General features: G+C 45.1%; 2 protein-coding genes across 2 annotated transcripts; one reads left to right on the top strand and one right to left on the bottom strand.

Moving 5' to 3' along the window:
• The first annotated feature begins 70 nt into the window (after positions 1–70).
• On the top strand, positions 71–7320 carry CCNA2 (cyclin A2). The gene is made up of 7 exons (XM_032186563.1): positions 71–635; positions 862–977; positions 1321–1544; positions 2129–2333; positions 3323–3436; positions 3941–4074; positions 4509–7320. Exons 1-7 carry the CDS (start codon positions 179–181, stop codon positions 4558–4560), a joined length of 1302 nt encoding a protein of 433 aa, XP_032042454.1. The 5' UTR covers positions 71–178; the 3' UTR covers positions 4561–7320.
• A 99-nt stretch (positions 7321–7419) lies between these two features.
• EXOSC9 (exosome component 9) lies at positions 7420–12539 on the bottom strand. The gene is made up of 12 exons (XM_032186562.1): positions 12406–12539; positions 12139–12233; positions 11844–11963; positions 11639–11741; positions 11063–11200; positions 10561–10643; positions 10150–10282; positions 9612–9700; positions 9304–9450; positions 8908–9095; positions 8526–8604; positions 7420–7992 (listed from the first exon to the last, which is right to left on the bottom strand). Exons 1-12 carry the CDS (start codon positions 12469–12471, stop codon positions 7911–7913), a joined length of 1323 nt encoding a protein of 440 aa, XP_032042453.1. The 5' UTR covers positions 12472–12539; the 3' UTR covers positions 7420–7910.
• Between the last annotated feature and the right edge of the window lie 9406 nt (positions 12540–21945).

Below are 21945 nucleotides of genomic sequence, written 5' to 3' on the forward strand. Positions count from 1 at the left end.
CGCCTCAGCGCCCGGCCCCGCCCCGCCCCGCGGTGCCGGCGCCGCCCCCGTTGCCCATTGGCCCGTTCAAGAGTCGCGGGCCGCTTGAACGCCGAGCGCGGCGCCACTCCGGGCGGCGGCGGGAGGCCGGGCTGCAGCCGCCCCGCGCTCCCCGCGCCCCGCTCCCCGCGCTGCCGCCATGCTGGCGGAGCAGGAGCCCCGCGAGGACCAGGAGAACGTCCCCCCGCTCCCCGCCGCCACCGCCAAGGGGCCGCTGCCGCCGCCCGCTGCCGCCGCCGCCGCCTCCCGCGTGGCGCTGGGCCCGCTGCGGGGCGCGCAGCAGCAGGCGGGCGGCGGGCGGGCGCCATTTTGCGGCGGCGGGGAGCTGTCAGCGGCGGGCGGCGGGGAGCAGGGCACCAGGCGCCGCCCGCCGCAGCCCCAGCAGCCGCCTCAGCCGCAGCCCTTCAGCGTCTACCGGGATGAGCCCGACGGGGAGCGGCGGCGGAGCGGCCCCGCGGCGCAGCGGCGGAGGAAGGAGGAGGGTGAGGAGGAGGATGAGGAGGCAGCGCTCGGCGCCGGGCTGCGGGCCGCCGTCGGGGCCATCGGGGAGCGGCGGCCGCTGGCGCCGCTGGGCAACGCCATGGAGCTCAGCTGCGGTACGTGAGGGAACGGGGGCAGGGAGGGAGCCGCGGGTGGCCATCCCCCGTCCCTTCATCCCCAGGGGAGCACAAAGCTTCCTGCAGCAGCCTTTGGGCTTCCCCACATTCTCCTCAGTGACAGCCCAAACGCTGGTGGAGCCCCCGTCCACCCGCGTGTTGGGGACAGGGCAGTGCCCTGCGCTGCCAGGTGCCCGCTCTCACGTGGCTGTTGTCTTCCATGTAGATTCTCCAAGTATTATGGATATTTCGATAACATCAGAAGTGGAAGAGAAAAAAACAAACGTTAACAATGTGCCTGACTATATCACTGATATCCATACCTACCTTAGGGAAATGGAGGTGAGATGCTGCCTATTTTCTTGTTTGCATGCAGCTTACTGGGGGGAATATAAACACTAGTTACTGCTCCAGTGACTAAAATAAAGCTTGGTTGAAATAGCTAAATGCTGTGCTTATTGCTGTGCTTATTGAAACAAGACCAGTTTCTCGTCATAAAGTTGACTGCTATGCACTCAACACAAGTTAGGAAGATTACAGAAACTGAGTAATTGATGCTGCATTTACCATTGCTCACTTCTGACCTGTTAAAAATCTCTTTACCTGTGGTAAATGGAGCATAAATAAGTGTTTCCCTACAGGCACTTTGTCCAAACTCAGTCTTGTCTGTCATCTAAACCTACAGGTGAAGTGCAAACCTAAAATAGGCTACATGAAGAAGCAACCTGATATCACAAACAACATGCGGGCTATTCTCGTGGACTGGCTGGTGGAGGTTGGAGAAGAATACAAATTGCAGAATGAAACCCTGCACTTAGCTGTAAACTACATCGATAGGTTTCTTTCTTCAATGTCTGTTTTAAGAGGAAAACTCCAGCTTGTGGGTACTGCAGCTATGCTGCTTGCATCGTAAGTGAAATTCCGTAGTTTAAAAGTCTTCCTGCTGGTTTCATACAGACAGAAATCTTGCGGCTCTCACATTTTTGATGCTTGTAGTTGGGTTGAATACAGAGGGCTTCACACTAGGTGAAAAGGCAGCAGTTTTCTACCTCAGAGCCTGGCAACCTGTGTGAAGCCCTGCAAGCATGGTTCTGGGATATCTGCGTGGATTGGCCTAATGCAAGAATTCATGCAAATGCAAGGATTCTAGCTGCAGCAGCAAAGTGCTTCTTAATGGTATTTGAGGAAATGCGCACAAAGACACAGGATTTTTCCTGCACCAATTATTACTCTAATGGGTTCGTCTGGAGTTTTAGTAACTCTTGAGTCCCAAATTGCTTAGTCCCACAAAAGCAGCCTATTGTAGCGCTCTCTGATTTCAAGTTCTGGTGATTCAAGACCTACTGAATTGAGTGCAGTAAACTTACTCAGTAACCGTACCTGGCTACTTCACAAGTCAGAATTTAATTTGGCAGGCTGGTTTTCATTAAATGTTGCTAGTTACCTGATTCTTCAGTACCTAAATATTTGCTCTTAACCGTTTCTCATGGCAGAAAGTTTGAGGAAATCTACCCTCCTGAAGTAGCAGAGTTCGTCTACATCACGGATGACACCTACAACAAGAAGCAAGTTCTAAGGATGGAGCACTTAATTTTGAAGGTTTTGTCGTTTGACTTGGCAGCTCCAACAATCAACCAGTTCCTCACTCAGTATTTCCTGCATCAGCAGACAAATGCTAAAGTTGAGAGCTTATCGATGGTAAGAATAATTAGCAGCTTGGTCTGTGCAACTTGAGAGTTACGTTATCACGAACGCACCTCACAGGATCTGTATTTGTAGAAAACCAATGGCACGGGGTTCTTCTGTCCAGACTTTCTCATCTCCTGGTATTTTTACACGTGTGAGTGTGCACAGTGTGCTGTGCGCTCCTCCAGAAGTGGTGCTGCACTCCTGGAGACAAAGGTCTTGTTGCTACTGCTCGAGGCGCTCCACTGCTGTTGCAGTCTGGCACTTGGCTGGGCCCAAGCATGAATGCTATCTCAGAGCAGGCCCAGATTGATGAATTTTAATCCAGGGTTTGTTTCACTGCCGGGTACTTCCCTCGTTCCTGTCTAACATTGCCACACACACCCACCCACCTGTTTGGCAGAAAGGACTTCTGTTTTTCCCCTTAACTCGAAGTGAGCTCTAAATCCTGAGGCCAGTTTCCCAGCAGAGCACAGACAAAGTCTCAGCTGAAGTTACCTGACATCCTAACTGTATTGCAGGTACCAGAGCTCCTGAAAATGGAAGCCTTTGTCTGATTGTGCAGAGGTCAGACCAGACTGCACCTTTCCCTCTTGATCCTCTTGATCTTAGATGCCTGTAAGAGAAGATGTGGTGCTGGAAAAGCATGCTTGAGAACAGTGTTTGACAGTGGCTACAGTAGATGCTGGAAGTGAAGTATTTGTGATTGTACTCGTCATGTTTTGTTGCTGTTTAGAGATGCTCAGAGCCAGAGGTGGTTCGGTGCACTCACTCTCTGTCTGTGCCACTGCCTGCTTTTATCAGTGTCAACCTTGTCTTGAGGAGAGTAGCTGCATTAATTGAAAGGAGCAAACCTGTGGGCCAGCTCTGAGTGGAAACTTGTAAAAGCTGCTCCTCCATGCGGTGGCAGGACTGGAAGCTTAATTAATGGTCCTAATGAAGCTGTTGAATGCTCTTCTACTTCCCTTCGGAAGCAGACAATTCTCGCTCTTGTCTTGCAGTATCTGGGAGAGCTCACTCTCATTGATGCTGATCCCTACCTGAAGTACCTGCCGTCAGTTATCGCTGCTGCAGCGTTTCACCTAGCAGGCTACACGATCACTGGACAAACCTGGGTACGTAGCGCTGCGCCCTGAGCCTTTGCACGCGTGCCTGGTGTACTGTGCAAAGTTCTGAGCGCTGGTCCCATGCTGTGCGCTCAGTTTGGGCTGCAGCAGTCGCAGCCCCTCCGCGCCAGTAGCCTGTTAGGGAGGGATTGCTTCCCCTGGTATTGGAAAAGTGGGGGGAGCCGTTCTGGGAGCGCAGAGGCATCTGTGGAGGCGCTGTTCTGGGGATCCTCCTCAGAGCTGTAAGCAGCTTCTGTGGGATGAGGAAGTGGGCAGGACAAGGAATCCTTCAGCTTCTGCCTTGTAAAGAATACGAGAGTTTCAGGATTGCTGTAAATCTACAGGAACTGCTGGTCAGAGCAGCGGGTATCAAGCTACTTGGTGCTTGGCAGAGCCTCATTATCTCAAGCTACTAGGCCAGCGCAGTTTTAATAGGAAGCTGAAAACCTCTGCCAGCTCATCCGTGTGACAGAAAAGTCTTCAAATGCTCCTCTTGCCTTTCTTTTTTCTCAGCCTGAATCTCTGTGCAAAGTGACAGGCTACACCCTTGAACACATCAAGCCTTGCCTCATGGACCTACACAGGACCTACCTCAAAGCAGCACAACACACACAACAGTCCATACGGGAAAAGTACAAGAGTACGAAGTAAGTATTGGTAGGGCCGTGCAGCAAGCACGTAGTTACGCTGGAGTTGCTCTAGCACGTGATGGCCTAACGAGGGCTGGGGGGAGTTAACTGAAGTTGAACCAGGCCTAAGTGAAGTGGTGACAAGACTTCTCAAGGCTTCTGCCCAGCACTCTCTGCGCAGTGCTTCCTGGTCAGCAGGCCTGTGGGCACTGCCCAAAGCGCTGCCTGAGCGGTCAGGTAGACACCGGAGGAGTTCTTGTGAAATTCCTGCAACTGGTGGGCAGGAGCTCCTAAAAATCTGTGTTGGCATGATGGCTGAGGAGCTCCAAAATGTTTCCTGCTGGCTGTGCTGTTTGAGACATGTGCTTTGCTGCAGTATCTGTGTTATTCTTTACAGCAGAGAGCACCTGAGCGAGATTACATCCTGCATCTTTTTTTTCCCTCCTCTCTAGGTACCATGGAGTATCACTTATTGACCCACCAGAGACACTAAATTTATTGTAATGATCAAGAGACTGATCTTTTAGAGAAATGTATATTACAAGAAAATGATGTACAGTTTTAAAAATGGTTCAGAATTCTAGGTGTGATCACTCAAAATATTAATACAGGTTCTGATGAGCTTAATTATGAAGTTAGTTGTATGTGGTTTTAATGTAAATCTTTTGTACATGCAATCTTGTTAAAATACTTCGCTGTGTTGTAATAAGAATGTTGTCTTCAAGCACAGGATTAACCATGCAGACCAAGTGAAGTCAGATGGCTTCTCTACGTAGAGATTAGACAGTACCACTAGCAGTGCATTATTATGATACTAGGGCTTTTTCTCCTTCCAAGAGTGACTTGGACTCCAGAGCAGTATTTTTGTACTGTCTAGTTTACGTTGAGACTTAGTATAGATCCAAAATGTGGCCTAACAGCTGTAATACTGGAAGAAACGCTATAGCTACGAGGAGAACACCTCCCTGAAAGTGCCTTCTGTGAGACTGCCTAGGCTGTGCCGTGATTTGTGTTTAATGCTTGCCAGCTCTTCATCTGCTTGGGTGCTCTGCTGCAGGGACTGCGCGGCTAGGACTAGGGTATGCAGAAAACATTCCCGCTAATGCCTCAGCTGTCCCCCCAGCCTGTCCATGTCTAGTAAGAGTGCTCAAGCCACCAGCCTGCTGAGCTTGCGCCTCTTCAGAGGTGGTGAAGCGTTACAGCTGCAGGGTGTGAGCTGCTGCTCTGTGCCCCTGAGAAGAGAGTGTCCTCGGGGGTGCAGGCTACGTGCAGGAGCGTACAAATTCTGTACAGCCTTCTCACTGGGGAGTGGCTCCTCTGTGGCGTGCAGCAAAAACGTAAAGCAACTGGTCTTACTCCTTAGTTACTGGAACTGTTACATGAGCAAAGTAGCACATAAGTGTCACTAGATGAAATGGACGTCTACCTTCAACCTGTATCAATGGAGTGAGTGATGTGCCCCTACCCCTGTTCTTTGTATCTACAGTAGCAAATGCGTGGAAGTGGGTTTAACAGAGCCATTTCCAGGCTGGCAAATAAACAAATTTTACATCTGATATTAGTGGTCTTACCAATACCTTAAAATCACCGAGTGTTAGCACTACCATCTTAAATTGGAATTCATTTCTACAGCTGTGGCAAGGGCTGAAAGCTGTGCCACTTTAACCAGGAGCTGATTCAGCACTGGGGATCCGTACACCTAATGGTAGCAGTATGAATTCTACTTAGGTGTGAAGCAGTTTGTGAGGGCTACATTAAAAAATAGTAATTAAAGAAAAATACCAACCTCTATCAAGCAGACAGGCATGCATTATGGTGAGCCAATGTACACGCATTGATTTGGTAATTAAGACCCTGCTGTCCTGCCTCCCCTTGTTCTGCAGCCTGAGCCCTTCATGGACCAACTCAGCTGCAAAAGTGCTCTAGCCACGAGGCAGCCGCTCATTGGGTTAAGGCAGATGGGTGCAGCAGAGGCTGCCTCTTTGGCTAATCTTAGCTTCTTAGGGTGTGCGTTGTTCTAATATTTAATGAAGAGCCATGTTTCATTGGGCTACTGTGTTCTCCAGTAGTCATCAGTTAGCTTAGTTCAGTACCTTGCCGCTGGAAAAAGCTAAAAACTAGTTGGGAAAAACTGCACAGTGTATCATGTCTGGTGCTTGGCATTGGAAATGCTCTAACCTTGCAGGAGACAGAGTGTGTACATAGCACAATGTGTGTGCCACGGCTGTGACAGCAGCTGGTGACCTTGGAAAGTCAACCTAAAATGGTGGCTGGCCATCTACTGGTAATAAACTGTGGAAGACGAGCAGTTTAAGGAACGCTTATGAACCCTGGCCAAGAGCACGTATTAGTACTGAAGTCAAAAGGCTTCTGTTCATGGTAGTAGTATTTACTACTTAATGAAATGTTGCCTTGCTCTGTTTTGGATAGAAGCCATTCAATTAATGTCCCATAGCACCGAGAAAAGTTCTCCCCTGCTCCCTAAGCTTTGTTTTTAGCATACAGTGTCTGACACAGCTTCCTCTACAGCCTTAACAAATAAAAATAAGCCTCAGTCCTAGGCTGGCCTTTTTGCCCAGTGTGATTATGTCCCTTCATCTGTATTGGCTGCTCTTGTTGCTGCAATATCATTCTTTACAGCTTTCATTTTCTAAACCTAATTTTAAAGGAAATTCTAGCTCTTGCAACTAAGCTTTGTCCAAAAAATCCCAGGCTGTGCTGTCCTAGTGTTTTGCCTATCCCCTATGAGTCCTCTGCTTCTTTTCAAAATAAAGCCTCTACGGATGTAGGGTATAAGCTGTTACGTATGAAGAAGATAGAAAGAGTAGTGGCAAAACACACCGTTCTTTTTCCTGAAGAAGTCTAAGGTCTACAGAATCAGAACAGTGGTGCTACGGAAGAAGAAAATCTTCACTCGTTCTCGTGCTCTTGACAACAATTTTGGATTGGAAGAACTGACACTAAGCAAATGCACTGGATTAGCTCCTGGAGGGGCAGGGAACAACAATTATTATTTTTTTTTGCATTAAGTTCTAAAAGTAACTCTGGGATACAGTATATGTGACCGTAACTTTTCTCTTGCCTGTATTTCATAAAGATCAGTGGTTGTATGTAAAATAGTCCTAACTGCTCTTGTAAATATGTGCACGTTTCTAATGTGACTTGGTCTTCAAACAAAACAGGCAGGTGAACTGCTGTGGAAACCTCTTCTGTTTTGCCTCATTTTAAACTCAGCACAAGTCTTTAAATATAGTTCAAGAAGCATTCATGTCTGTTGCATGTAATATTTAATTAAACTTTTTATAAAACTTACTGAAGTATGAGTTACCTGTATACAGAAAGCATTGCCAACCTCCTGGGATTTGGCCAGATGTCCTATGCTGTCAAGGACTTGCGTTTCTGCTGCTTTTTGTACTAAGCCTTAAGGTATGGAGTAACCAGGGAAAGGTCACAGGCACAGCACACCACTTCCCCCATATGAAGACCGTTCCACACTGCGTTAACACCTATCCTAATCCAAAGCAGCTCTTCAGGGCATTGAACCAGAACTGTAATTCATTTTACCAACAGAACTCTCAACTAGCTACAGCTTATTTCAGAATTCAGGAGTTGCTGAGGCTGTTTTGTGCAGAACAGTATGCATCATACAGCTGGGACCTGGGTATTCTGTGCTGCAGCTAGGTGCTACCAAAGAATTTCACTTCCAGAGACTTTTTATTTTAACCTGCATACAGTAAGTTTATAAAACAGACATAGAAGCAGGACCAGGCTGGGGGGGAGAGATTATCTACAAAAATAAGTTCAGTAATAACAAACGAGATTATTTATTATACATTACTGAAGGAGAGATGACTTTAACGAGCAGCTCTCTTCTTTCTCCTCCTTTTGTTAAATGTTTTCTTACTTGTATTTTCTTGTTTCGAGGTGGTCTGTGTTCTGTGAGCAAACAAGATTTTTAATCAAGTAAGTGTATTTTATTTCAAAGGAACACGGGTTGAGCATCTGTAACCGTGCAACCACTCACCATGCTCAGTGCAAAGTTCGAACACTTCCTAGAAAATGTTCTAAATACAAGTGAAGGTTTAGGCTAGAGTAGAGATACAGCAGTAAAACTAACTTCTCTGAGATACAATTGTAAGTTAGCCGTAGAGCAGCCTGTAAAGTCTCTACAGCACCTGTAAGGAGTGGCTGAATCAAATCCACGTGTACACTCCCATTCCCTTTGGAGGGATTAACATCAGTTACAGAGATGTGACTACCTCAAACAGCTGCAGGTCAGCTGGGTGCCTGGCCTCCAAGAGGGGAACAAACTAGCCCCGCCTTAAAGCTCCTCACCCTGCTATATAATCCCCTTGAACAACTGAGACCCCTCCTGGCCTTGCCAAAGTTCTCAGCACAGACTGTCATCATTCTGTTGCCTGGCATTCCTTACCAGCTCCTTCCCCCTCTTAATCTCACATGACGATTACCTTGTTTTGTTTGGTACTTCCTGTGGTTCCAGGATGACAACTTCTTCCTCTTCACTGTCAGACAGCACAATAGGTTCATCTGGAAGGGGGAAAAAAAAGATCAGTTTCTGTAACAAGTCCCGTAGCTAATAATCACAGCATTTCTAAAAAGATATTGAAAGGGGAAAAGCAGGCTCACAATTGCTAGTGCTTAACCCGGCAGTCTTGCTATAGTACAGAAAACAAGTTTTCTTTTGAAGAACACAAGACCTGTCCAGGTGAAGTCAAAGTAGCCCAACTCTCACTCAGAACTATGAGGGAGACATCTTGCACTTTTTAATTCTAGACTATTAACAAAGTAGTGTTGTAAGCGTATGCAGTATTGAGACAAATGAATACTCACCCTTAGCTTTGCTTATTGTACTTGTGTCCTCCGTTTCCATTCTCTGGCACTCAGAAGTGGCAGCCTCACTTTCACCCTCCTCTTCCACTTCCTCTTCCCTCTCCGATTCTTCAAGGTCTTCCCAGGAGTTCTCTATTCCTTCCCCAATTTGGGCTGTCCCAGGAGCGTGCAATATTGGTGTGGCAAAACTGCAGTAGTTAAGAAAAATTTTGGAGACACTAAGAATTAAGTTACCTAAAAGCAGTTAGAACCAAACCCAAGAGAATGTTGATATTCCCTCTGATGGCTATATGGCTACCCTGAGCTGGGATACATCTTGGGCATTTAGCTGCTAGTGGGACTAACACGGGGAGGGGGAAGCCTGCTTTTTTCCCGGACAAGAAACAGAAAACATACACTTCTGAAGGAGGGTCAGCTTTAGTTATGATTTCTTCTGCTTGTTCTTCCACGTTGTTGGTGTCTACAGCAGCACTTTCCATTTTGAAGGCAGTGATCTTTTGGTTTGGTATAGATTCTGCAAAGCCAAACTTCCCACCTTCTTTCCTAGTCAATAACAACAGACATTATTTCAAGGTTATTTCACATTTATGAATGTTTTCTCTCAGAGTTCAAATATACAAATACTTGCTCTTTAAAACAATTACAAAGAAACACAATTTGCTATTTCTTAAATGCTCGTCACCATCCCTTCCCAAAGCACTCACCTAACTTTCTGGTCGTTCTCCAAGGCTTTCTGAATTAGTTCTGTTATTTCTGCAACCTTAACAGCTGTTATTTTACTGCATCTCAGAACCTGTTACATACACAACAACCGTTTACAATGATGAAAGCACAGGATTTTTAACTAGAGCTGTAAGACAGATCACAGGAGTAACACTTAAAATTAGGTATCTAAGTAAAAGGGACCGGATCCACGATGAGGTGATCCAACAGATTAATACAACAACCTCTAGCTGTGCATGAAGACACAGTCTGAATTTGTTTACAGCCTCCAACAGCCAAATCACAGGGAAAAATATGCCTGTCTGACCAAGCAATGGCCCTTTTCTACATCTGTTCTTCAGCACAGATGCACAGTAGCACACTCTTCCACTGGGTCTAAAAATACTCGATGTCTTCCAGTGAAATCTGACAGCTATCTGTTTCCTTAGCTTCAAAATATTAAGGATATTGCAATATCAAGATTACAAGCCAGGAAGCAGTTTATACCTGAGACAAAGACCGGTCAAGGAAAAGATTTACCTGATCCATTACTAGCATAATCCCTCCACTGGACTGGATGGTACAAATTTCACGATGTTTATTCATGGCAATTACAAGGAGGCCGTCCATTACACGTTCTTCTCGTTCGCTTGGATCCACCAACAAATATGTGCTGGAATCAAAATTTTAAATATAACACAACAATATAAGTTTGAAACTGAGTTTGACTCCCCCAGGAAAGTGTTCTTATCACCTGTGAAAGCAGCTGGCTACCAGCACTACACAGTACACATACATATGTCTGTGGCTCCTCACTTTTGACAAAATTCTTTAAGAAATCTGTCTGTCGAGTTGCCCTTTTTTTCTACAAATCTCTATGTTTAAACTTAATTCTGCAGAACTGATAATAAGTTGTTTCTGTCAATAAGGACTTAAGAAAAAACACCTTACCCCTGCTGGAAGAAGGCAAAACTGACGCAAATAGGCATATGGTGGATACTCAAGGGGACAGGATCACGCTCCTCAGGAGAGTACTTGGAAAAGAATTAGCCCAGAAGACAATTATTTACAAAATTCATTTGGTTTTAAAATTATGTATTGCACAAGAGGTATTTAAAGATATAACAAGCAAGAAAAAAGGCAAACATTCATCATCTAAATATTAACAATCTTATTGGTCTTCTTGTATAATCCTGTTTACTACCTACATAGGCAAATTCAGCACGTTCATCACAATTTTTTTTACAATTAATGTTGCCCTAAATTGAAGTTGATATAGTTTTACACTCAGCAGGCTTGCTTACTACCCTTTTACATTTTGAATAGGAACACATGCACTCCCAAACTCTATGTATCCTGGAGTTTATCTGCTTACATCATCATTTAATTCCTTCCTTTCAGACAGAAAGGAACAGCTACCCAAGATACTATACCGGCATCTAGTACGACTTACCACTGTCACTTCCTCTCCTTGCACAGAGACATCTGGTCTGCGAAAATGACACAGGGCTACTATTGCTGCTATGCTAGCAGCATCAATGATGTTACCGTCATGATTTAACAGGTGCAGGTCCACACGGATTTGCCAAACCTGAGAAAAAAAACAAACGTAACTGCTTGGTAATGAGTAAATGTGATTCTGGAGAAGCTATTGCTTTTCAAGACACTTTCTGTTTTTGAATCATAAAAAGGACCAGTGTATATTCTTTGTGTCTTTCCTTGACAAATTAGGATGAAAAAGCTTGGTATATGTAAGACACCAAGCATGCTAGATTTAAAACCTGGTTAATTTGACACGATACACAACAGTCAAGTATGACTTAAAATTTGTTTTGCAAAGAAATATTCAAGTGTGCAGGATCCCAATTATTTCAAAAAGTCTGTATAGATCTGTAAGTTAAAAATACCTACAGTCAGATGGGTCCTCCTGAGGTCTTAATTTCTAGTTTTTGAAACAAAACAGACCACCTGAAAAACTGACTATACACACCCTTTATTTTAAAACCATTTGAAGTTTAGTTTTTCATACCTTTTCACCAGCAACAACGCAGAGAGATTCAGTATCTATACATTTGGAATTTCTCAGGCATCGCTCTATCAATCTGTTCAGTTTCACCAGTAACTCAGACTGCCTGTTAAAACAAAATTAACCCAAACTGAATACAATTATTCTGCACACTTACACGCTTCAAAACAGTGGCCCTTTTATAAGTCTTTTTAAGAAAGCTACATACCTGCCAGGCTCAAAACCAGGTGCGGCCATGGGCGACAGCTCGAGGTTAAAGAACAGTATCCCTTCTGTAGCCCGATTTGGCTTTGGGGGCACAAGTTCGCATGATACTTGGCCAAGAACCCTGCGGAGGGCAACAAACCACTAAGCTACAGAATGAGGCAGAAGATTGCTGGATAAAGGGATATGAAATTAGACTCGTCATCCACCCGTATGATATAAATTATTTGTAATTTATGGCCTACCCCTAACCCCAGCCCCCCGTTCCCCGCGGTGCCCCTCTGGGAGGCGGCAGCCACCTGGTCCTGCCCAGCTCCACCACGCAGCAGCCGCGGTCGGGCCCGAAGGAGATGCGCACGTTCCGGTAGTCGTAGCACTGCCGCCCGTCCAGCCGCTGTGGGGAACGGACACACAGAGAGACACACAGACGGACAGGGGGTCACACAGACGGACAGACAGACAGGCATGGCGGGGGCCGGTTACCGCGGGGGCGGCCGGCCCCGGGGCGGCGTGAAGGGGCAGGGGCAGGGGTAGGGGCGGGGGGGGTGATGGCAGGCGGCCCCCACCTTGCCCTCCCGCACGGCGCGCAGCAGGAAGCGCCGCTCGCAGTTGGACAGCGGCGTCTCCCTCATGGCGGAGCGGCCGTTGGGTCGTGAGGCGCGGCCGTTGGTGCCGAGGCCCGGCCGTTGGGTCGCGAGGCGCGGCCGTTGGCGGCGCGGCGCCTCAGCGTCATCAGCGCGCGGCGACCGTTAGGGGGGGGGGCATTGGGCGGGCTGCAGCCGCCTGGCGCCCCCTAGGGGCCAGCGCGTCCCCGTCCCGCCGCGCCTCAGGCGGGGCTGAGGTGCACCGGCAATCCGTCTTTTCTCACCCAGAATGGTTGAAATGTCTTAATCACACTTTCTGTTCAAACCTTGTTGACACGCAAAGTTCTAGACAAACTAAAAAACGAGGCACGCCTCAGAAGCTTCAAGTTCGTGTGAGCGAGGACAAGCGCTGTCAGATCCTCCGTGCTAGTTTTGTATTTTCATATATTTCAGTAACTTCAAAAATATTTAGTCAAAAATATAAGAGAATGTTCAAAAATATAAGAGAATACTGACATGAGATTATACAGACCACCTTGCTCGGTGGACAAAAATAAGTATTTTTTCTAAATGGTACCACATAGGAAGCAACACTAAGGAGCAAAATGATTTAACACTGGCAACTTCTCCTGTAGCCACAGACACAGAAACTTCTGGAGAAAGATTCTCTCTCACTGCTGCTATATGGCCGATCAGGTATCTGCCTTGAACAGCAGGCCTTAGGTGGAAAATTCTGCTTCTGCTTTTTTCATTGCTTAAATTTAGTGATGATGTTCATTAGTGAAGTCTTGGGGTTAAATTCTGGCAGTTTTGCCATCACTGAGGGAGAACACTGCTCTAGGACCAAGTTTGCTCCATATTCATAGCCCTAAACCCTGCTGTGCTTTGGCTGAAACAACTTTTTACATGAAAAGGAAATGTTAGGTACTAGTGGTTTGCAATCCCTTAAGATGTGATAAGAAGGAAATTATTTTGTCAGAGTTAATTTTGACTCATGTACAGTTGGAAAACTCATATACAAGTAGAGTTTCTAAATCACTGAAGATAAGTATATTTGGAGTAATTTCATTTATAATTAGCAGGAAGATACAATGTGTATAATAAAGCTTGGTAAACACTGATGGTCAAAGTTTGGTAAATATGTAAGTTGAATAACCAAAAAGAGAGTCTTAAAGAAGTGAGACACAAATTGTAAGCTTTGCATTTCAAATGTCTAATTTAAACTTTTTGCTCAGTGTATTACTGTAAATCCTTTTGCATCATACCAATACTTTTCCTTTGTTTTACTGAAGCCTTTGTAATGCTTTCACAGAAGTTCACTACAAATTTCACTTGAGTTGTATTGAAGAAGTATTTCGTTTGCATGTTCAAGAAAATATATAAATATATATATATATATTAAACCTTGAAAATAAATCATTGTGAGAATGATTTTTTTTCTTTCCAGTAGAGGGACACATGCATTCAATTAGAGGGGTGTATGAGAATACATGGTTCTGTGTTATCATACATGTACTTGGAGCTGAACTGAAGCAGTTGTAACATGTACGTGCACTTTAAAACAATACCCTTTAAGTCATGTCCTCCACATACACCCATACACATACACACAAGCTTTGATATTATAGTTCTTTTTTTTTTTTTTTTTTTTCCTCATACATCCAATACTCCAAACCATTAATCATCTTCATGATGCAAAGGAGTACAGATGCAGTCACAAAAGTGCAAATGAATAAGAAAGGAAAGTGGAGTTACTTTTTTTTTTTTCTATTAGTATTTTTATTATTACTTATTATAATTAATATGGCATAGAAGTGTTTCTTAATTTGTGATGAGTGCTCTTCAGGCTGAAATGCTTGAATTGGATTATTTTACCAAACTGAACCATGAGGGAAAATCTCATTTGAGGAATTAAATAAAAAAAAAAAAAAAGAAACTGCATCAGAATCTCAGCATCTTGACTGCAAGCCTCCAGCTACCATGCTTTATGGCCTTATAAAAATAGATTAATAATTGATCTCTTTTCATGGTAACCTTCGCTGTTATGTGCCCCATGCTGCTTAGCTGCAGGTCCTGCTCTCCGCAGTGTCTCCAGTATACACGTTTACACATGTATGCACAGCGTGATGCATACTGTGTTTCAGCATATAAAATTGCTTGGGAAGAAAGGCTTCACATAGATTAAATAATATAATTTATCATTTGATTTTATAAAAGCTTCTGAGACCTTGAAACACATCATCTCCACTTGAATGGGAGGGTAGGTAACCACTGCGAGCAGAGCAGCCTGCAGAAATAGGACTGGAACAGGAGATAGCGTGCTGACCGTCTCGGTGCAGCGAGGCACTGAGTATTCTGGCCCTGATCCAGAGGAGCACTTAAACAAGCTCTTTATCTGAAGCACAGCTGTAAGCGCATTTGTTCCTTATTTCTTAGAGGGAAGGTGTCACAGCTTGTGCATGAAACATCAAACATCTCCACCGTTCAAATGGATTTCCATTTCTGAGTATGAATTTTAGGGCACAGCTGTGGAGGCAATGCCTTCCCATCATGCTGGTGTGGTCACAGGGCAGAAACGTGAATGGTGCTCCAGCTCCTCTGTTGTATCTGATTGCCTGTCTTTCCAAATGAAGGTTGATGCTGCTGGAAGCCCCATGTCCTTTTGCTTAGAGGGGAGGAAAGGCCACCTCTTGTGCAGAGAGTGCCTGTCCCACCTTCCAGAGCTCTTGTTGGAAGTTTCTATGGCCCCAGTGTCCAACTTCACAACAAAAGATGTGTACCATTTTGTTTAATCAATGAAGAGCCAACGGCTTTAAAAGATTTGTCAGACGACTCCTCTTGGGATGATGTAGACAAATAAATTGTGGGGTGAGAGAAACAGAAGACACAATCTTAAGTAGTAAATCATTCCTGAGTTTGCAAAGCAACAAAAGTGACCTGTACTGCATACAGCTGGGTATGCTCTCCTAGGAGGAGGCTACATCTCCTTTTAATAGTGTCTTGGGTACATGGTTAATGGTTCAAAAAAAGCAATTTGGATTATCTAAGTGACTTTTGTAGCTGCTGATGTGAGACAAGTAGCTGTTAGAAAGAGCGTGATGGATGTGAACTTAAAACCAGATCTGGAAGCTGTACACACTTGCTGCTGTTTCTCCTGCATGTGATTAGCAGCAGAGATTTTCAGCACTGCCAGGAGAGAAGGTGGAAAGGAGTTGGAGAATTGTATTTCTAAAGGCTGGCAGAGCCTGCAAGCTGCACTGTAACTGGTAGTGTGTGGCCTTGTTAATATTTATGCTGCATTAAGGAGACATTGAGACAACTCTTTGTCCTAACTAACAGCAATGAAGTATTCAGAGGTACCCATTCTTTTGCAAAAGATCAGCTGTCTTTGCTAGAACTGGTTTTGCTGGTGCCTTGATTGCTTTCTGAAGGCAGATGTAGCTATTCTGCTAAGCTTTGCTAAGCACATACTTTTCCTCTGGCTTTTCTTTTCTTTTTTTTTTTTTTTTTTTTTTTTTTCCTTTCTTTGGGGTGACTGATGTACTCAAGTCAGTCCTTTCCACATGATACAATTGCCATGATACAATTGCCATGTTAACACCGGACATGGGATGAAAACTCAGTATTTTCCTGCCCAAACTGGGAAATGCTTCCTGAAGCCCAGCTCAGACTTGCTGCCTTGCTCTTCAGCTCCAGACCCTACGAGAGGAATTGGCCTCCTTCTGCCTCAACGCCCTCACCCTCATGTCTGGCAGGGGGACCCCAAGGCAGCACACACGATGCTGCCTGGCAGGGAGATGTGGAGGGGCTTGTTAAGGCATGGCCTGGCATTTTTTCAGGGCTTCTGGGGCCTGCCCAGGGGTTTTCTGCCCAGCTGTGGGCGCAGCTCAGCACCCTGCTGCCTTTCAGTGAGGTGCCCTCTTGCTCTCTCTTTGCTCCCTAGTTTGAGAGCAAGCCTTGATGGTCTTTTCATAAGCCCCCAATGAAATGATCATGCCAAGAGTGCCTTAGGGTAATTTGTCTGTAGCTGAAATGATGTAAACCACTTCTATGTTAAAAGGAAAGATTTGGTTAAAATGGGAACTTAAACTTTGTCACTGACTTCCTAAGGTCTGCGTCAGCTGTCCCAGCTTTGTTTATTGCCCTGGCCAAATGTGAAATCACTGAAGACTCTTCAGCTCTCAGAAGACTGGATATTTAGCAGAGGAATTAGAGATCTACAATAAATTATTGCCCAAAGACTAAGCATGGAGAGAAGATGATTTATCAGTGATCTACACCTGTCCTATATTCACAGGATTCATTCCAACTCAGCTGAATTCAATCACCTCGTACAAGGCTAAAGTTGGGAGGGAAAGGTGCCGCCCCTGCTCTGTGTGTGTGCTGCTGAGGGTGGTGTTTGGCCAAACCCCACCGCCCCAGTCCCTCAGGTGGGGAACTGAGGCACAACCTGGCTCTGAGCATACGGAAAGTCAGGGTTATTGGTAGGGGTACAATGTGACCCCGTGGTGGGGGCCACCCACTGTGGGCTCAAACAAAGTTTGTGATTTGGCCATTAGGTCTGGAAAACACAGTGTTTTCTTCCTGCATCCTGCTGCTGCTTGAAAGGCAGGTGAAACTGCGTAGGGGGTAAGGAGTGCTCACCCCAACACGGGTTTGTTTTGCCACGTGGGTGGCTGGTTACTGGGGGAGGAGTCGAGGAGACTTTGCTTGATGAGCCTTAGCTCATGCTGGTAGCACTAAATCCCCTAACAGATTCCTTTTTGACCTCCCCTTTCCGCTGCCAGCTCTGTAATAATGTCAGGCTCCAGGGAAGACCTGACAGTGACGATGCTTTAGAAGGTAAAGACTTCAAGCATAAGCAAACACCCATGTCAGAGGCAGAGCCACCTGATGTGAGAAGACGTGTAACAACCTAATCTGCGTGCTTGTCTCAGCCTGCAGCTCTGCGAAATGAAACACTGCCTGGGAGCTTCTGCAGGACAGATTTCAGCCTTTAAAGTGAACGAATGATTCTGTAACTGCAATGTTAATTTAAGGAGAAATTACATTTAATCTAGTCTTTTTTTCTAAAATCTGGTATCTCCAATTTAGCCCAGTTCTTTGAGCATATTCTGTGTGTGGCCTGGTTTCTCACTGACCATTTGAAAGCTGTTTTGCTTGATGCATTCATGAAATATCAAATTTAAAAAGCTTTGCTTGACTGAAATCTGCTCCAACTATGCAGACACGAACTGCTTGAAATTCCAGGGGGTATTGAAACTGTATCCATTGCTAGTGGGGTGGAAGAAACCCAATACTTGTATGAACTGTGATGGTTTCAGTTGCAATCTATGCTGGAGTAACCCTCCTTATCTGCAGGCTTTACTGTTTTCTCCTTATTTGTTCATCATTTTCCACGCTACTGTAGGATTTGCTAGTGTGTAGTTTCTCTGGCATGAAATCCAATTCCTCAATGTGTATCACACGAGCCAGATGTACATGCAAAGTCTTGCCTAGGACTGTTGACAAATAATCAAAAAACTCAGGACTTTTTTTTTTTTTTTTTTTTTTTTCTTTTTACTCTACTGCGTTTTTTCCCCATCTATTTACTCTACTTCATTTGGATCAGGCCCACTTCCAGCTCAGAAGCCAGCTTTCCTGCTCCAAATACAAGCTCTTGGCATGAGATGATCGATCTGTCGGAGCATTTGACTTAGCGATTGCTGTCAGGAACCTGCTCGGTTGCGTACTGAAAAGGTAGCAGGGGACCTGCTGCCAGGAGACTCCTGGAATAAGGTTTGACCACATGTCAGGACTTTGGAGGACTCATGCATCATCACTGTCATTCGTCTGCTTCACCGCAGACTTAATGCCTGCTCAGGGGAGAGCTCAGACCCTCTCCTCCACGGTTTCAGTCCCAGGGCATTGCCACTAGATGTCCCGTTTTCTTCACGGCCTATGCCGCTTTGAAAATCACTGGTGTCATTTTGTTTGGAGTATGGGAAGGGATGGCAGTATGTCAGCATTTACATTATTCATATTTTCGCTTCCTCTTTGATGATGACTGGAGCTATTTCTGAACGAAAGCGTTGCTAAGAGTGGTTTAATGTTGTTTAACTACACTTCCTACAGGGGCCGGGACTGGGAGCATGGGTCTGACACAAACTACCGGCATCTTTCTGTCACTGTATTCAGCAGGGTGACTCATGATAACTTGCTCTGGAATTACTGTGTAGCAGTGCTGCTGTGCTGGGATGTACATTTGAATGAAATCCTCGTACAAAAACCCAGCTCTTGGGTCTGCAGCTGCAACCTGTGGCAGGTATTCAGCATAAACTGAACTTTGTGGGATCCTTTGAATTTGAAGCAAAAACCAAAGCAATCATTCTGAGCAAAAGCTATGCGTAAATTCTGTGTGCTGCACTGTGTGGGGGTCTGAGCAGAGGGTTTGTGCCTCCGTGCAGGGGTATGGGAATTGGGCTGCAAAATATAACTGATGCACGCCCCGATGGTGACATTCACTGCTTCCCCTGTGCAGATTACATGCACTACGGCTCTGAAACCAGGTGGACACAGCGAGTATGGATTCTGGCCTCTGGATCCCGAAGGTCTGCTTCATGGTCTTCTTGCCATCACCCTGAGCCCCCCTGCAGTGTGCACGGGAGCTCTCTGTGGCTGTGACCCACGGAGCTGTGATGGGGTGCTTGCCACTGATGGCTGTGCAGATATCTGTGTGTCTGCTGGCTTCCTCCTGCGGTGAGAGGCACAGCCACCGCTCTCTCTTTCCGGGACGTACCCTGCTGTGCTCACCCTCTTATATCCTGCCTCTTCAAGCAGCAGTTTGGCAAGGTGAAGGACTGCTCACAAGTGGGAAAGGGAAGCCCTAGTTAGCCATAAATATCTACTCATTTTGGCTGAAGGAAAAAAGGAAATTTATGGCTGCAGCTGTCTTCAGCAAGTAGTATCATACCACGAAGCAAAAGAATTTGGTGTTAAATGAGTAAAATACATCTCTTCCTGTTGAGTAGTCTGGATGCAAAGTTGAAATGTGCTGCTTCACTCAGTCCCATCACACAGGTGTAAACTCACCACCTTTTCCCAAGGCAAACAGTGTAACTATCCCATGTATATAGACGCTATAATGTCTTGCTAGAGAAAATCTGCCATTCAGGTTCATTATTTACTGCAGTGATTTCTGATGATAATGTCTAATATGCGTCTTTAGCTGTATGCAGGCTCTCCTCAATGCCTAATTCTAGAGAGTGCTCAGCACTTACAGCTCCTGCTGGTATCAATCTTATTAGACAGTTGGCAGGGTTGTGCCCTAATGCTTTTTTTATATATATATATATATTTTTTTTTTTTTAAATGAAGTTTTTGCTACTGTCAGTTTTCTTATGAACTAAGTTTTGACTTTTTTCATGACAACTGTCTGAGGGCCTGACCTTTGTTTATTTTTTACTACTAACTCACTCCTCAGGTAACGTCTTGAAGCCAGTGACATAAGTGACACTTCAGTGACACGTATCATTGAGTTGAGTGTTTTATAAAATGAATTCAGATGACTTCATTAACAGCTGGCCCTGACTTCTCACCGAAACCTCATAGATGAAGTTTCTGCAAAACACATGGAACAACAGCAAATGCTTTTCCAGAAGCCTGTCTGGTGTTTGAAGGACAAAACTGGGATCTGTTACACTGCCTGTCACATACGTGTGGAAGAGAAAGTTCTTGCTCTTGAAGGTGGTGGTATGAAAAGCAGAAATAAAAGGGTTAAAACTAGGATAAAATGTACAGAGGAATGCTTTATATATGTTCCTAATGACAGGAGATAAATGAAGTGTACAGGCAGGAATGACAGAGACAGTAAAATTATAGAAGGAATAAAAAGGTGGGATTGTCACAATTTATCACCAAACTGTCCAGTGCTAGCTTTGATAGTTGTTCTTCCCCTGGCTGTTTAGAAAATGAGAGCTAGAAAATGATGACTGCTAGAGCAGCAAACTTCTAATTCTGTCTTGAGCAGAGGCTGATGACCTTCACAAAAGAGCAGACAGCGGACCAAATAAACATCAGGGACAGCCAGAATACGAGCATGCAGTTTGTGTGCCGTCTGACTGCTCCGTGGGAAAATGTCTCATGCTTCTGCAAGTCTGCTTTTGGACAGCCTGATGCTGCAGATCCTGCCTCTGCCAATGGGACAGACGCTGGAGGGCTTTAAAAGAGATGGAGGGATCTGAAATTCCTCCCCTTTTCCTTGGTCTCACCAGCCCAGAGCTGAGAGGTGTGCCGTTTATCTAGGAGCAAGATTTGACATGTATCAGTCCTGGAAGAAGAGACTTGAAGCCTTCATGGTAGCCTAGTAATGGATCTTGAAAAGGACTCCTACTTCATTCCTCTACTGTGGGAAAAAAAAAAAAAAAAAAAAAGCTGTCAATATGATCAAGAAACTCATATTTTCCCTTAATTACTTTATGTGAATAATAGCTACATATCAGTTCTTACAGCAGGATGGGGAGAACTGCTTTGAAATGACCAGAATTGCAGCTTGCATCAGGATGCAACTTATTACTATGTTCCCATCTCTATTTTACCTAAAACTTTGCTGTAATTATTGCCACTGGGAGTTGGTGGTGTTCTATTGTAATCAGTTTATGCTTGAAAATGCAAATGAAGATGAAAACACTACTGAAAGCCTCCAAGATGCAGAGGCAATGAAGCTTTTTAGAGCAATATTACCCCAGGCATTACTCCCAAACTAGTATTTTACTTTCAGGCAAACAAGTGGTTTAGGAAGAACAGAAATATTCTGTCTTACAGTCAGCTGTTAAACACACAACGGGGGCAAGTTTACACTGCTGGCTCTGTTGGCTACATATAAAATTTACCAGAAGTCCATTGCGTTTGATGACTTGCTTTGATAAAACTTGGGCCCCTTGAATCCCTGAACGATATCATCACCTGGAAATATCACCGTCCATTAAAACGAACAACCCCCCCAAATACCCAGCAGTTCTGGCTATGGATTTGCAGCGTGATCCAGGTAGTTATGAAAGAAGCGGGTATCACACCATTGGAAACCCAGTGCTGGATTTGAACTGCAGGACCAATGATCTGTGGAGGGAAAAGCCTTGTGCCTGACAACAACAGGAGAATGCTAAGAAGGGCTGTGTGAAAGGCTTTTAAATTCCTCTTGAGGAGAGCCCTGAATTTGGGCTATGGCAGGCCCTTCAGCCTTGTATGAGTGAGCGAGAGAAGGTCAATGGGCTCTCATCCTGCATGAGGCTACACCTAAACCCTCACATCTGTGTGCCTTTGTCCGTGCATAAACCTTTGAAAGCCTTGTTCATCTTTTAAAGGTCCAAATTTGAGTAAAGAGAGTGGTTTTAATATGGAGTGCCTGTGAGCACAGTGGTGATGACTTATCAAGAGCAATTGAGAGATAAACATCTATGTGCTGACAGTTTAGGTAGTTTTATCCTAGTTCAGATGTCAAAACATATGCAGCAAAAGGACTTTAGAGGTCTCGAGTTAATTGCT

The sequence above is a fragment of the Aythya fuligula genome, chromosome 4 (genome assembly GCF_009819795.1).
Source record: "Aythya fuligula isolate bAytFul2 chromosome 4, bAytFul2.pri, whole genome shotgun sequence".
In the NCBI taxonomy this organism is placed as follows: Eukaryota; Metazoa; Chordata; class Aves; order Anseriformes; family Anatidae; genus Aythya; species Aythya fuligula.